The sequence below is a fragment of the Pongo pygmaeus genome, chromosome 12 (genome assembly GCF_028885625.2).
Source record: "Pongo pygmaeus isolate AG05252 chromosome 12, NHGRI_mPonPyg2-v2.0_pri, whole genome shotgun sequence".
Lineage (NCBI taxonomy): Eukaryota > Metazoa > Chordata > Mammalia > Primates > Hominidae > Pongo > Pongo pygmaeus.
In genome coordinates, this window is record NC_072385.2 from 58,912,625 (window position 1) to 58,929,320 (window position 16,696).

Consider the following 16,696-nt stretch of genomic DNA (forward strand, 5'->3'; position numbering starts at 1 on the left):
CGCTTCTTGGCCTTTTGGCTACGACCAAGTGTAGAAATATTTTAGAGAGAAGATTGTCAGAACTTGGTTGAGAGATTGGATATAGGGGGTGAGAAAGAGGAAGTAGCAAATAACTGCATGGTTTCTGACTTGAACAGCTAGATGGATGTCATTCCCTGAAAGGGAAAAAATAAAAGCAGTCACATGAAACTAACACAACACTTAGCAAAATTAAAACAACTGCAAATAGAATGCAAGGACAGATATAGAATAAAGGTTTGACTTAGTAGGATGATCAGGACAGCACAGCAATGCATCTCTTTCACTATCAGAAGCAGACTTCTTTTTTTCCTGTTTCAAAGCCCACACTGCCTTTTAGGTCCACCCACTGAGTTCCTGATTCCTGTCTGAAGAACACCCATCTCCTGTCTTCGCAGAGCAGAGACAACGGAGCCGTTGTAACTGTTAGTGCCCAACAGCTCAGTTTACTATTTACTCCACCCAGTTCCTCAGAATCTGAGATGATACATCACTTGGGAGGAATTTCTCCCAGGTGGCTTCAATACATTCTTACAGTATTTGATATTTTAGACATACATTGACATTTTAATACACTGCTAGAGAGGATGTAAATTTTCCGGAAAATGATACCTTTTCCTTTTGCTGGGAATGTAGCCAAAGAAGACAGTCAGGAAAGGGAGCAAAGATATACCAGCATGTTCATCTCAGTGTTATTTACAATGGTGAAAAATTTGAAACAACTCAAATGTCCTAAGTAGGGGAAAAGTTATAGGAACTATAACCTGGTGTGGTGACTCACGCCTGTAATCCCAGCACTTTGGGAGCCCGAGGCAGGTGGATCACTTGAGGCCAGGAGTTCAAGACCAGCCTGGCCAATATGGTGAAATCCCATAGCTACTAAAAATACAAAAATTAGCCAGGCATAGTGGCACGCACCTCTAATCCCAGCTATTCAGGAGGCTGAGACATGAGAATCACTTGAACCCGGGAGGCGGAGGTTGCAGTGAGCCAAGATCGCACCACTGCACTCCAGCCTGGGCGACACAGCAAGACCCTGTCTCAAAAAATAGTTATAATAGGCTGGGCATGGTGGCTCACACCTGTAATCCCAGCACTTTGGGAGGCTGAGGCGGGTGGATCACAAGGTCAGGTGTTCGAGACCAGCCTGGCCAACATGATGAAACCCCGTCTCTACTAAAAATAAAGTAAAACAAAAAATTAGCTGGGCGTGGTGGCAGATGCCTGTAATCCCAGCTACTTGGGAGGCTGAGGCAGGAGAATTGCTTGAACCTGGGAGGCGGAGGTTGCAGTGAGGTGAAATCGTGCCACTGCACTCCAGCCTGGGCAACAGTGTGAGACTCTGTCTCCAAAAAAAAAAAAAAATAGTAATAATAAGGATGGGAAAAAGTATTCCCTTCCATCCTGGCTTACATACACGAGATTAGAGTCTCCCTGCCACTAAATTCAGGGTTTGAGTATCTGTATTTATCTATCTATCTATGTATTTATGAAATATTTACTCACCACTGTATGCCAAGCACTGTTGTAGAGATGAAGAGACCTCTTCTTTATTAGTCTTCTGTCTTGGAAAAGGGCAGAGATGTAGTTGACCTGCCACTAGTAGATACCCATATTTTGGAGCATTTACTAAGTGGTAGTCACTTAACCAAGTGTTTTCATACTTTACCTCATTTAATCCTCACAATACTCTGTGAAGTAGGGATTGTTATCCCAACTTTTGTGGATGGAGGAGGCTGAGGCCTAAAAAGACCAAGTGAGTTACCAAAGGTCACACAGCTACCAAAGTAGTCTTGTCAGAGTTTGAGGACCTAGCTCACACATGTAATCCCAACACTTTAGGAGGCCAAGGCAGAAGGATCACTTGTGCCCAGGAATTCAAGACTAGCCTGAGAAACAGAGTGAGACCCTGTCTCTATTAAAAATTAAGAAATTAGCCATGAGCAGTGACTCTCGCCTATAGTCCCAGCTACTCGGGAGTCTGAGGTGGAAGGCTTGCCTGAGCCCAGGAGTTCAAGGCTGCAGTGACCCATGATCGCACCACTGCACTCTGGGCGACAGAGGGAGACACTGCTTGTGGGGGTGGGAAAGAAAGAAAATTTAAAAAGAATTTGAATCTAGTTCTGTTGACTACAAAGCCCATGTTTTTAACTTCTTTGCTAAATTCCCTACTCTGGATGTAGCCAGATAAATACAGACTATAACGCTGAAGCTAATTTTCCCTTCATTTACACTCTATGCTTCTGTACTTCAGCAGAGTTGAACTCACTTAAAATGGCACAGTACTCATAACAACTGCTTACCCATCTTGTACTGCTGTTCTCTTTACTCCGTTTGGTCCGCCTCATCTAGATTAAAGACCACTCTCCTATTCTAGAAAAGACAGAAGCAAAACAGTTTTCTTTTTTTTTTTTTTTTTTTTTTTTTTTTGAGACGGAGTTTCGCTCTTGTTGCCCAGGCTGGAGTGCAATGGTGCAATCTTGGCTCATCACAACCTCCACCTCCTGGGTTCAAACAATTTTCCTGCCTCAGCCTCCCAAGTAGCTGGGATTACAGGCATGCACCACCACACCCGGTTAATTTTGTATTTTTAGTAGAGACGGAGTTTCTCCATGTTGGTCAGGCTGGTCGCAAACTCCCAACCTCAGTTGATCTGCCCACCTCGGCCTCCCAAAGTGTTGGGATTACAGGTGTGAGCCACCGCGCCCGGCCGCAAAACAGTGTTTAAATGCCTCTTCCTTCTTGTTTTTCACATGACATTTTCTCCAAGCAGCAAAAATCCTGAATGGCAGTATGTTATAGAGTACAAACTTTTCACAAACTTCAGCTCATTAATTCAACACAAATATTTTTAAGTGTGACGAGACTTATTTAGGGTTTTAACCTCCTAAGCCTATTTTTACAAGTTTGCCATGCTTCTTTAACTCCATCTTTGGTTTTTTATTCTTTCATATACCTTTTTCATATGTTCTTTTAAAACCTGATTTCAAGTCAGCTCGCTATTTAACTCTCTTGCCTTCTGTTTTTCATTGTAATGTTCCCCTCCAGCCAACTTCTCATTCTAACTTCTGCCTTTCTGTTAATAGCAGCACCGCCATTGTCTAGTCACCCAGGCTTGAAACCTCAGTCACTTTCAGCCATCTCACCCTTTACACCTACTCCGTCACTAAGTCACATCAATTTTCCACTCATAACATGAATTGTAACTCTCCTTTACTTCCTGTTCCCACTGCTTGTTTCACCAAGACTTCTTCAGTAAACTCCTAACTGGCTTCCCTGCCTCCAATCTCTCTCTTTTCTGGTTTTCCCTGCACATTGGCACTAGCTTAATCTCCTTGAAGCATTCCCCTATCACATGCATGTTTTTCTATGTATCAATACTCAATCACGTATTACACCTTGCCTATTCTATCCCTATAGCATCTGTTATCACTATCCTAGTTCAAGCCGTTTTAACCTTTCCTTTAGTACTGCAATAATCTCTCAACTTGTCTCAATGCTTTTTTAGTGCTTCCCATTCCTAGTCCATTTCACATAATGCCAACAGATTAATCTTTTGATTAATCTGATTCAGCACTGATTCTGCCACTACTCAGCTGAAAAATACTTTGTGGCTTACTATTGTTTATCCATAAAGTCCATATTCCTCAGCCTAATATTCAAGGTCCCACCTTATCTCCCCTTATTCCCCTTCATGTACCATACACTCCAACCAAATTAATATACAAATCTTAAATTTTTCCACCTTTGAGCCTTTGCTCATGTTGACCTTTCTCCTATCTCTGTGTGTTCAAATTCTACCCTATCCTGAAAGACCAAACTCAAATGGTACTTCTTGAATGAGAGCTCTCCAGTTTCTTCCACTTGTCATTAGACATTTGTATGCTGTTTCTTTTTGGAGAAAAGCATATTTCAAGTAGGTTTTTAAATATAGGATCCTATGTTTGAGATTAAAGTCTCAGATATAATTTGACTACCCAAACTCCAGATTGACATAGTGCCTTTTCTACCACTTCCCCACTTTACTAACCAATTCCTAGGCTTTGGTCAAATTTAGGCCCAGAATAGAAATTCCTCCCTTTCTTACTTCTCTTTTTGGAGGAGTCAAGGCAAGGCAGTTTTCTAATATGTTGTAGTAAAATATAATTTGTGTTGTCCAGGAAAATCCTGGACTGTGGAATCAGATGGCCTTAGGTTCCTGACAGCTTTTTTTATTTCCCAACTGTGTGAATTTAGGCAACTTGCTTACCCTCACTAAGCATTGGTGTATTCATCTATTTGTAACCATAACAAATTTAATGGCCCCTATGTGGCTTAGTCTCTGCACAAATGGCATATATGGAAGCACTATGTGGCTTAGTCTCTGCACAAATGGCATATATGGAAGCACTATCAGAGGCCCAAAAGTAAATTTTAAAGTGATTTGTGTATTCAAAGGACACCAAAGAGTATCTAGTTCATAACCCATAATGACATTTCTCAAATTTTCTTCCCCCACTCCTCAATTATCTCTAACCTGAAGCTGTTCCTAGAATCTTTCACACACACACACACACACAAATTATCTCTACCTCCTCAGTTCCTGTTCTCTCTCAATCCTCTTCCTCCCTCTCTCAGCCATATATTATAAATTGACTTAGCCTCTCTGACATAATGTAGTCCTCCTCTCTCTCAGGTCCTGTCTGTTTCTACCTATTTAAAATACTAAGAAATAAAGCTGATAAGGCTTCTCCTTTAATCAATAGAAGTAGAGTGAGGGAGGGCTGGGCACAGTGACACACACCTGTAATCCTAGCACTTTGGGAGGCAGAGGCGGGCAGATCAACTGAGGTTAGGAGTTCAAGACCAGCCTGGCCAACATGGCGAAACCTCATCTCTACTAAAAATACAAAAATTAGCTGGGGGTGGTGGCGCATGCCTGTAGTCCCAGCTACTCAGGAGGCACGAGAATCACTGGACCCCAGGAGGCAGAGATTGCAGTGAGCCGAGATCGCGCCACTGCACTCCAGCCTGGGTGATAGAGTGAGACTCCGTCTCAAAAAAAAAAGAAAAAAGTACAGTGAGGGAGAAGGTGCATGACACACACATTAGTAACTCTTGTCCCATCACATATAAAATATAGACAATAAAATATACCTCTTGTGGTTTTTAAGATGATTAAATATTGCATGTGTAAAGCACCCAGCACATGTCTAACACATGATTTCCACATAGTGGTTGGTTAGCAGTTCTACAGTTTCCATTTGTTTCATTTTTGTAGATTCTAATTCTCTGAAGAAATTCTCCATATTTTCATCTAATTTCTTAAATATACTAATCATGGTTATTTTAAGGTTCTTGTCACCTAACCCCAATACCTGGATCACTTACGGATTTGTTTCTATTGTCTCTTTTTTCTCTTGGTTTTCAGACATGTGGCACATGTCTTTTGTCACACCTGGCAATAACATATATAAATAAATTGTAGAGACTCCAGCTGGTGTTAGCTTTCTCTAGAGAGGGCTCACCCTTCCCACACTAGGCAGACAGAGTGGTGGCTGAGCATCCTGTTTCACTAGAAACTGTGCTGAGTCAAGGCTGGGCTGCAGTCCTGCTAATGCTCAATCTATCCAGGGTTTGTTCCTGGCCCTCCAGAGTTTTCCACTGAAAGCCTGGTGTATTATGTGTATCCCCTCCCTTTGGAAGGTCCCACCTCTAATCACTGGCTCCCAAGTCTGCTAAAACATTCTACTTTTTGGAAGCTTTCTCCTTAAGTGTTTTTGCCTTTTGCCCCATGGAGCCCTAATATTTGGCAAATGTGTTTGGGGGAAAATTGACTTGATTCCCATCGCTTCCCACCACCAAGTCTCCACCAAAAAATCTGCTAGTTTCTCTGTTCTCCTATACTTGCCTCCACAGGTGGAAGTCTTGGATTCTCAGCTCCTCCAGCCACCACTACCACCACGCCCTCTGTCCCAGAATCAACATATACTCCCAGGGTATAAGCAGTTGCAATAATTCCCTCATCTCTCCAGACTCTTCCTTCTCTAGAGACTGAGCTACCTCTAGATCTCATTGCCTCAGCAATTCCTTACTGCCTTCCAACAAATTATCCAGCTTTTCCGATTGTTCTAGGCAGGAGAACCAGTCTGCCTCTGGCCACTGCAACCCACTTAGATGCAGAAGTAGATGTTTATTAAATGCTCATTTATTCCCCCTTTGCTATCTGTTCAGACATACAGCACATCTTCTAAGTTCCTCTCAGCCAGTTGGCCAGCTTCACCATGTTTTCATTTTCAGGCTCCTGGATTTCCTTACAAGTGTGGGTATTGCTCAGTTTATTCAACCACTGCCTCTTCACTTGCTCTTTTTTTTTTTTTGGAGCAGTTCTTCTGAACAGAGTTCCCATTGCCATAATTAAGTCATAGTGATTAGTGCCAACCCACCAGTCCTCATCGACTATAAATGTTGTGTAACTTTTCAAATTACATTTTACACATACTCTAAGCCTTAGTCAATCACAGCCTTGTTATTTAATTCTCTGATTTTTCACTTGAAAATTGTTTCTGTCTTCCTCACAGATTATTTTGCTTTATTCAGCTATTTCACTTGCTTTTCCTCAGAAAATGATCACTCCATCAGATAGGCAAGACTTTTCCCAGTCTTTTCTGAGAAATATGTGTTGTCCACCACTCCCATAAATGTCACTCTTAGATTAATACAGACCACAAGAAAGCTATGTGTTTTGGCAGCATTCTTTGGAGCTTTTATAGATCTATATCTAAGAATTATTCACGTATTTTTAATTTAACAAAGTTAAATAAACATTCATAATTAAATGTATTTTTCATTTTGAAAAGTTAACACTTCATGGTGCTTACCATATACCTGACACAGTTCTAAACACTTCACAGCTACTAATTTATTTTATCCCCATAACCATTCTATGAAGTAAGAATTATTATCTCTGTTTTACAGATGAGGAAACTGAGGCCTAGAGAGTAAATGGTAGAGTAGGGATTGAAAGGCTGGCCTCAGGCCCCAAACTCTACACCACTCTACAGCTACATGAAATTTATCAGCATATTGATTGCAGGAGTGCTCTGAAATATATTCACTACTCAATAAGAAGCCACAGACAGCTTCTCCCACATTTTATATCAGGAAAAGCTATGGGGCTCCCTTCTAGCAGAAGTGGGTGGTTTGTATTTCTGTGAGCTTATCTAATCCTGGCTGTATTATTGCCCTACTTTTATTTTTCTTTTACCCAGTCCCCTTAATTATTTATTTTATCTTTTTATGCTGTTCCATTTTTCTAAACTGGCATAGCTGTTTTGTGGAATGTGGTAGGAAATAAATATATAAATAAAATTAAGTTTTTCCAAGTCTTTATGAGATCAATCTGTCCATTGCCAGGAAAATATCATTTCTATTACCAAATCTTGCTGTATCGTCCCAGTTACGTAGCTAGTGACTCACTTTCCACATCCTCATTTCAGTTACAAAGTCATGTCTGTGTGAACTAGAAAAAGAAATGAAAATACCACCTAGGTCTTTCAGTTTCCTACTTAAAATGTCAGAGTCTGTGGAGACACATTCCAGAGCTTTACAGTCCATGTCTGCCCTAATTGGCCACAGAAGTTACAGGATTCAAGCCATGATGTGTTCAGCAGGAGTCTAAGTACACAGGCGATGAGCCAGTTGGGCTATAACTGGGTGGGGAGATGGAAAGTACTTGGTTAAATAGGCAAAGACTCAAGACCAAGAATCCAAGCTGAGAGTGGGGTGAGGGCAGGCCGGGAGCCATTCGAGCACAGAATGAGGTTACGGTGTAGCATCTGGGCGGGTGGGGGGATAGACAGGTGCTAGAACAGCAGCCTAGCCTGAGCCAGTGGGCTTCCTGTGACCCAGCTTTGTCTGCTTCTCTTGCTTCATCTTTCACCTACACCCCTCCCATCTTCCCCCCAGCCACACTAATAAATGACTGAATGTTCTCCAAATATGCTGAACTGTTTCACACCTCCACACCTTTTCTCATGCTGTTCTCTTCCTTTTGCCTCTGTCCACCTGACAAATATCTACTCATTTTTTTCCAGATCCTGCTTAAATAATTTCACTATGTATGAAGCCTTTCTTGCCTCCACCACAGCCTATCTTCATTCATCTTTCTTGCCTTTCCACACCCATGTACTTGTTGCCACATCTATCTAGACTTTTTGCACCATAGCTCTCTGATATGAGAAATGTCACATTACTATATTTTTCTAAATCAAATTTAGAAAGCATTGGTTCCCAAGGGCCAGGATGTTGACACACTCAATATCTTTATGGGTGCCTCCCCCCCTAGGATCATACCCAGAATCCAAGGAGCTTAACACTGTACAGAAAATGTGGAAAATAACCTTCTGGTCTTCAGCACACCTCCCAGGACAATACTGAATAGAAGTAGCAAGAGCAGACATCTCTGCCTTGTTTCTGATGTTAGAGGCAGAGAATCCACTCTTTCACCACTACATATGAGGTTAGCTGTGGATTTTTTTATAGAGGTTTTTATCAGGTTGAGGAAGTTGCATTCTACTCCTAGTTTACTGAGCATTTTTATTATGTAAGGGTGTTGGATTTTGCCAAATGTTTGTGTGTGTGTGTGTGTGTGTGTGTGACGGCATCTCACCCTGTTGTCCAGGCTGGAGTGCAGTGGTGTGATCTCGGCTCACTGCAACCTCCGCCTCCTGGGTTCAAGCGATTCTCCTGCCTCAGCTTCCTGAGTAGCTGGGACTACAGGCACATGCCACCACTCCCGGCTAATTTTTATATTTATATTTTTTTAGTAGAGATGGGGTTTCACCATATTGGCCAGGCTGGTCTTGAACTCTTGACCTCGTGATCCACCCACCTCGGCCTCTCAAAGTGCTAGGATTACAGGTGTGAGCCACCACGCCCGGCTGCCAAATGTTTTTTCTCCATCTACTGAGATGATTATGTAGTTTTTGTTCTTTATTCTGTTAATATAGTATATTACATCGGTTAATTTGAGGGTATTAAACCAGCCTTAGGGATAAATCCCACTTTGTTGTAGTATATAATTCATTTTATATGTTGCTAAATTTGATTTGCTAATATGTAGTTAGGGTTTTTGTATCTATATTAATAAGAGATATTGATCTATAGTTTTCCTTTCTCATGATTTCATTGTTCTGGCATGGTTCTGTGTACCCACACCTAGTGCTTGGAACATTATAGGCGCTCAATAAATTCTTTTTTTTTTTTTTTTTTTGAGATGGAGTCCCGCTCTGTCGCCCAGGCTGGAGTGCAGTGGTGTGATCTCGGCTCACTACAACCTCCGCCTCCCGGGTTCAAGTGATTCTCCTGCCTCAGCCTCCTGAGTAGCTGGGATTACAGGCATACACCACCGTGCCTGGCTAATGTTTTTGTATTTTTATTAAAGACAGGGTTTCACCATGTTGGCCAGACTGGTCTCAAACTCCTAACCTCAGTTGATCTGCCCACCTCGGCTTCCCAAAGTGCTGGCATTACAGGCGAGAGCCACTGTGCCTGGCCTGAATAAATTCTTATTAGACAAAAAATTCACAAGTAAATGCACGAATCAATGTAAAAATAGAATATTTAAAATAATACTAATAATCCAAATCCTGAGCCCCATCAGAAGTTACTTAAGCCAACTGAAATGGAGTCCCCTGAAACTTCCTGGTTTCTATCCCTTCCAGGCTTAAACAGGCCATGTCCTCAGAACAGGGGCAGGTCCAACCCACAACCCACATACACATACACCATGATTTCTATACCATTTCTTTCCAACGTGATGGATTTTAAGCATCAAGCTGACTTTCCTGCACATTTGGATTTGTTCTTCAGGAAGACAGCACATCTCTAGATAGAAGCAAAACGCTAAGAAAGCATGAACTTCTGAAGGCATGCATAAAGCTCTTGGCACAGTACCTGGTGCCTCATAAGCATTCCTTTAAAGTTTGTAATTATGATTATGACTAATTTTCCCATGCCCAAATCATCTGTCCCACCCCCGAAACCTTCTAGTGAGGATGCATCATGCCTCCCGAATTATCAGTCAAGTCCTACCCCACAAAGAGGTCAGCAACCACAGGAATGGTACATACCTGTTTTTCTTGGAGCTGTTAACAGGTTTCCTACCACTTGCTGTGCCTACCAGACCTCCTCAGAGCTCCGCACTGCACAGAATGATGACACTGCTTTAAAGTGCAGAGCCTCCCCTACACCCACCCCAGCACGTGCCCTGTGGGGTCTAACTCTAATGCTACAGCAAGTGTTTTCTGTCTCACTGTGTCACTTTCTATTTGTCTTCCGCAAGACACTGGTAATCCTCTTTCCTCTAAAAATCTTTTCCCCCTTTTTGCCTTTCCTCTTTTATTATTTGTCTCAACTTTTCATATAAGAGTAGCCAGAACTCATGTGTTTTCTTCCATCTCATGTAGCAGGGAGGGTGTTATGGTTTGTACCAGATGTAACTGAAGATCACCCCCAGTAAGAGGACAGTTTGAGATGATTATGATACTTCTAACTCCATATTTCCTGGAGTTTTGTGGTTTTTGTTGAAAAGCTACCACAAAAAACTTGCCTCATTTTCATGGCTCATTTAAAAGGGTACATCTACAAAATCTTCTCAGAAGTCTGGTTGTCTCTTCTTCTTACCCATGCCCTCACCTCTGCCATCGCCATGGCACATGGCAAAGTGCCACCCTCTGTTCCATAATAACCCATCATCCACAGAGGCCCTGCCCCCAGAATCCTGACTCTTCTTGTCCTGTGATTGGCTGAGATGATTTCAGGGGCCCTGCACCCACCCACCTCTCCCTCTGCTCTTTCTTTATTTATGTTTTTGTTTTGTTTTGAGACAGAGTTTTGCTCTTATTGCCCAGGCTGGAGTGCAATGGTGCAATCTCGGCTCACTGCAACCTCCGCCTGCCAGGTACAAGCGATTCTCCTATCTCAGCCTCCCAAGTAGCTCGGATTACAGGCATGCACCACCACGCCCAGCTAATTTTTTTGTATTTAGTAGAGATGGAGTTTCACCATGTTAGTCAGGCTGGTCGAGAACTCCTGACCTCAGGTGATCCACCCGCCTCAGCCTCCCAAAGTGCTGGATTACAGGTGTGTGCCACTGCTCCCAGCCCTGCTCTCTCTTTCTCCTCCCACTTTGTAGGCTGCTTTCACTGCCTTCTGTTTATCTGTCTATCTATCAATCATCTATCTATCTTTATTTATTTAATTTTTTGTAGAGTCTTGGTATGTTGCACAGACTGGTCTTGAACTCCTGGGCTCAAGCAGTCTTCCTGGCTTGGCCTCCCAAAGTGCTGGGATTACAGATGTGAGCCACCACATCTGGTCTTACTACCTTGTACCCTCTCTGGACATTCCAGGGATACTCCCCAGTCAGCCCATTCTAATCCCAGTCGTTAGCAAACAACCAGAGTTTATTACCCTCAAAAGAAGAACTGAATTTCTACAACAGACAACACCCTATACAAGTCTTGGTTTCAAGACACTGCTTTTTTCTTTTTCCTTTTGAGACAGACAGGGTCTCACTCTGTCACCCAGGCTGGAGTGCAGTGGTACAATCATGGCTCACTGCAGCCTTGATCTGCTAGGCTCAAGGGATCCTCCCACCTCACCCTCCTGAGTAGCTAGGGGTACAGTCACGCACCACGGGCTTCAAGACTCTGTTTTTAAGAATTATAATTCTTAAAAGTCCACATGTATGCTGAATGTGGTAGGCCCCTCTGGGATGAACACCTACTTCAAGTTACAGGGCATTTCTTAAGTTTTCTCTCCATTGTTGACCCTTTTATATACTCTCTGTGGCATATCCCAAACCAGGGAGGAAGAGTAGTACATTGTGATATTGATGATTCAAGGAGGAAGTCCCTCCCTACCAGGGCCGAAGTTAAATGGCTCTGCCCTCCTCAGCACCCCTGGAAGTCAGGGAAACTTCAATTGGGACTGATCCTCTAACCATGCCATAGACTAAAGATGAACCAGTATTTCTGTATGTCCTTGTTTCAGAAAAGGGAATGGCTGCTGTTAGCCAAGGGGGAACTACTGGGCCCAGGACACAGCCAGAGAATTCCTGCCAGCACCTTCTATGTGATCATGCCATCACGCTCCCTCACACTGCTGGTAAAGGCGGTGGCCACGCGGGAACTGATGCTGCCCAGCACCTTCCCCCTGCTACCTGAGGACCCACATGATGACAGCCTTAAGAATGTGGAGGCAAGTGGCAGCCCAGATCTTATGGGACAGATCTAGAAGCGAATGGAGTTTGAGAAAGGGATGAAGGAGAGGAGTGAGCCCATGAGGGAATGGATGGGGAGCTGAAGGAGTGTGGTAAGAGAGTAAGAAGAGAAAGCAAGGATAGGCAATTATGCCAGAAGGAAGTAAACACTTAGATTATGGCAGCAGGGTAAGGAGTGAAATAGAATGGAGGGAAATGAGGCTTGAGAAGAAAAAACTGGGAGAGAAAAGGGATATTGGCATCAGTGATGACTGGGAATTAGAGCCATCCTGGAGGACACACGACATGCACATGGACCTGAAATCTGAGGAATGGGTGGCTGTGAAGGAGAAAAGGGAGCATCACAGGGTGGAAACCTGATGGCAGGCCAGGGCACAGGGAGGCAGGGGAGGAAGCCACAACACCGGCAGGTCCAGCTCCTGGGGATGCACTGGACGCTTGTTTGGTTCAGTTTTGTCTTTGCGCAGACTGGTTCTCCTGCCCCCACCTCCTCCCCAGAGAGGAGATTGTGAAGTTAGACAAGGGAGAGCAGAACATTGGGAGGGAAAGGATAGAAGACACAGTGGAAAGCAGAAGAAAAAAGAAGGGAGAAGGGAATAAAAGGAGACCCAAAAAATCAGCCTTTGTATGGGTGTTCGTGTCTTTGTGTGTTTATTTTTGTGCCCGAGTGTGTCTGTGGTTGGGTCTCTAAATTGGTGGCAGTGGGTGTAGATGCGCCTGTGCACATCTGTGTGCTGGTGTGTTCTTAGGGGTCTAACTTTCTGCATTGCATGTGTGCATATGTGTATACCTGTGTTTGCGCTCATTTATATTTGTTGAGAAAAGGCAGCCAATGTAGGTGCCCAAAATAGGAAGGGCTTCAAAATGAGATGTGATAGATGCATATGCAGAGGAGCAAACAACTCTGAAGGCCATTTTTACTTCCTTCTTTTTCTTCTCCTCCTCCTCCTCCTCCTCCTCCTCCTCTTCCTCCTGTTTCTCCTCCTTCTTTTCCTCTTCCTGGGATCTGGATTCTCTGTATTTGCTCTGCTAGTCTCCCCAGGCTAGGAGTGGGAGGGATGGCTCCGGGTAGGGAGAACTGGAACCACGTCGCTGCTGGCTCACTGGCTTAAATGCAGCAAGGACAAGGCCTGGGATTGTGCTCTTGGCTTGGCGGCCACAGAGACACAGAGAGAGGTGGGCACAAGTGGCCATGGCCCGCTCAGCGTCTCACTTTGGGGCCAGTGGTTCCTGGCACAGGATGTTGTGGCCGGAAAACCTGACTGCACAGGAATGTTGTGCTCCTGTATCCCCTCCTCCCTTTCCATTCAGCTCAGCTCACCTCCAGGCTGAGAACTCCGTGTACTCGCCTTGCAGGCTGTGAGCACCCCACCCTGCTGGGTAGCCCACTGACACACCCTCCCTCCGTGCTCACAGTGGATCCCTTGTAGCATTCATGTGCGCCGGCCCCCTCAGAACCCCTGGACATGCGTCTTGGGGCCAGAGTGTTCAGTGTTCCTAACCACTTAGGGTTGTTCCTACTTCTCCTATCCATGCCTGGCCCTTACATCACAAGCACTGGACCTCAGGCCAGAACACCCAGTGGCACAGCATCTATTTCACAGCCTTCATGGCAGCCCTGGGGTTTCACACTTCCTCCAGCCCCTCACACTCCTGGTTCACTACCTGACATCTTGTGTTCTATGATCTCAAGTTCCCTGGGTGAGGCCCCTCCTCTCTTTTCCTCAGAGCATGCTGGACAGCCTGGAGCTGGAGCCCACCTACAACCCCTTGCATGTTCAAAGCCACCTGTACTCACACCTGAGCAGCATCTATGCCAAGCCTCGGGGGCGGCTCCACCCACACTGGGAGAGCCGAGCCCCAAGAAAGGTACCGCTCCCCTCCTTCCCTCCTCTTCCTTACTTCCCCTCCCTCCCCTTCATGCCCAGAGTCCTAGAAAGCCCTCCTCCCCCATCCCAACACCGCCCCCATCCAAGGGAGTAGCCCTCCTCCAGGATCCCACCCCTGGTGGAGGGGAAAATTAGAACCCTCACTGGGTAGAGAGGCCTGTTTGCTAGGGCATTTACATATAATAATGTTTAGGTGTTTTAATTGTAGTGTTTATGATAACTCATTAGTCATTTAACAGACCATTGTCCCATTAAGCAAACTGGCTACACAGGAACTATAACCACAGTCCTCGTGAAAGAAAAGGCTGAAGGAAAAATGGGAAAAGAAATGCCCAAAGGATGGGAAATTAATATTTATAGAGCACCAGTCATTTGCCAGGTTTTATGATAAGTGCTTGCTTATATGTTTTTCTCATTTAATCCTCACAGCATCCCTGCAAGGTAAGTGTTTGCTCATTTACAGATGAGGAAAGGAGGCTGACCAAGATTAGTAACTTGAGAGGAGTCCCATGACTATCTGGGGTTGAAGACAGTTGGGGTTGAAGAGGGAAGAGTGATTGAGGATAGAGAAATATTTTTATGAGACCCATGTTCTATATAATATTTGGGCTTCCTTTTTCCCTTATTAACTTTTTCTCAGTTTCTTAGTAACACAGCCTTTAGAAAAATTCTCATTTTAGGCCAGGCATGGTGGCTTATGCCTATAATTCCAGCACTTTGGAAGGCCGAGGCAGGTGGATCGCTTGAGCTCAGGAGTTTGAGACCAGCCTGGGCAACATGGCAAAACCTCATCTCTACAAAAATACAAAAAAATTAGCCAGGAGTGGTAGTGCGCACTGTAGTCCCAGCTACTTGGGAGGCTAAGGTCAGGGGATTGCTTGAGCCCAGGAGGTCAAGGCTGCAGTGAGCCGAGATTGTGCCACTGCACTCCAGCTTGGGTAACAAAGCAAGATCCTGTCAAAAAAAAAAAAAAAATTCATTTTGTCGTAGCTAAAATTACAGGAGGACGTTTCCAAACTAGAGATAGGAGCAGAGGCTACCACAAGTTAGCTGCTAGGCAAGCTGCCAGAGGTAGGACACCAGGCAAGGAGACAGGCACTGTGGAGGCTGGCCTTAAGGGACTCCAGATCACTGTCCTCGGCCTTGAGGCTGTCATTCCAGGGAATGAACTTAGGAAAGAGTTAGGACAGGAAGCCCAACAGAGAATGGGATAGGTGCTCAGAAACTCTGATCTTCAGAGAAGGCTCTGGTTGCTCTCTTTGCAGACTGGGCAGTTGCAGACCAACCGAGCTCGAGCTACTGTGGCCCCCCTGCCTATGACTCCTGTCCCAGGCAGAGCCTCCAAGATGCCAACAGCCAGCAAATCTTCCTCAGATGCCTTCTTCCTGCCTTCAGAGTGGGAGGAGGATCCCTCAGGGCCCTAAGTCACCAGCACCAGAGCCCAGCTGCCCAGCTTAACCATATCCATGCTCAGGTTCACATAATGGCTATCTGTGGTCAGACTTGCTTTCTATCCGCCTGAGCCTCTGTGAGTGAGGGCTGACTGGGAAACAACGGCCTTCCTATCCTCTGTTTCAGTGCTGTTCCATTCCTGAAGTCGGGAAGCGACACACCCGAGCCTGTCCTTTCTCCTGCAAGCACTTTCATTTTCTTTAGAATCATTTGATACTGTTTACACAGGTGAAGATTAAACACCCAGTAAGCTTCTACCATTGTTAGGAGCATTCCTAACTCAGAATTTCTTCTTGTAGCTCTGTGTAAGCTGGTGAATGAGGTCAGATCACCTTTGGTAAACTGGACCTCAGGAACAAGGATGAGGTTTTGAAAGCTCACAAAAGACAAGTAAGATTGAAATCCAAGCCTCATTTCAGAGCCTGTGCCCTTCCCTCTACACCACCAGGCTTCAGCCTCCAAAGAGACAAGTGCTTGGTACCTACATGCAAAGTGTGTGTGCTGGGGGGTAGGAGGGCTGCCCAGAACGGGAGAGGATGGTGTAAAAAAGACCTACTCCTTTCCTGTTACCCTCTCCCCACACGTACCAACCTTCCTGTTGCTCCCTCCATCCACAGAATAATAGCTACCATTTATAAAATGTTTACTCTGAGCTGGGAGCAGTGGCTCACACCTGTAATCCCAACACTTTGAGAGGCTGAGGTGGGATGATCACTTGAGGCCAGGAGTTCGAGACCAGCCTGAGCAACACTGTGAGACCCCCCCCCCCCATCTCTACATAAATAATAAAAACTTTTTTAAAAAAAACACCCTGTGCTTCAGATTACACTAAATACTTATAATGTATCTAATTTCATACAAAAAGCCCTGTGAGGTAGAGCCCATTATAGCTTTTCCATTTTACAGAGGGGCACAGGGGAAACTAAGGGTTGCAGATGTTATCACCCAGGGCCACAGAGCTCACATCTAGCCCAGGGCAGCTTGACTTGACTCCCCAGGCACTGAACTGCCACACTCCTGTTCCCTTCCTGGGCCCCTTTCCTCTCCGTGATTCTCAACACATTCCTGGTTC

The 16,696-nt window shown here is 44.7% G+C and overlaps 1 protein-coding gene across 4 annotated transcripts in view; it reads left to right on the plus strand.

Annotated features, from left to right (window-relative positions):
- M1AP (meiosis 1 associated protein) overlaps positions 1-16,423 on the plus strand; it is a 92,443-nt gene extending 76,020 nt beyond the window's left edge. Inside the window, exons 8-11 of one of the 4 annotated variants that reach the window (XR_008500528.1) lie at positions 12,055-12,261; positions 14,012-14,152; positions 15,438-16,014; positions 16,242-16,423. Coding sequence is in view for 3 of the 4 variants with exons in the window: in XM_054474763.2 (XP_054330738.1) it covers positions 12,055-12,261; positions 14,012-14,152; positions 15,438-15,596 (507 nt within the window). In the remaining variant the exon portion in view is untranslated. Of the gene's footprint in view, positions 1-12,054; positions 12,262-14,011; positions 14,153-15,437 lie in introns of all 4 variants that reach the window. The other 3 variants (XM_054474763.2, XM_054474765.1, XM_054474764.1) reach the window with 3 other exon arrangements.
- Positions 16,424-16,696: the final 273 nt, after the last annotated feature.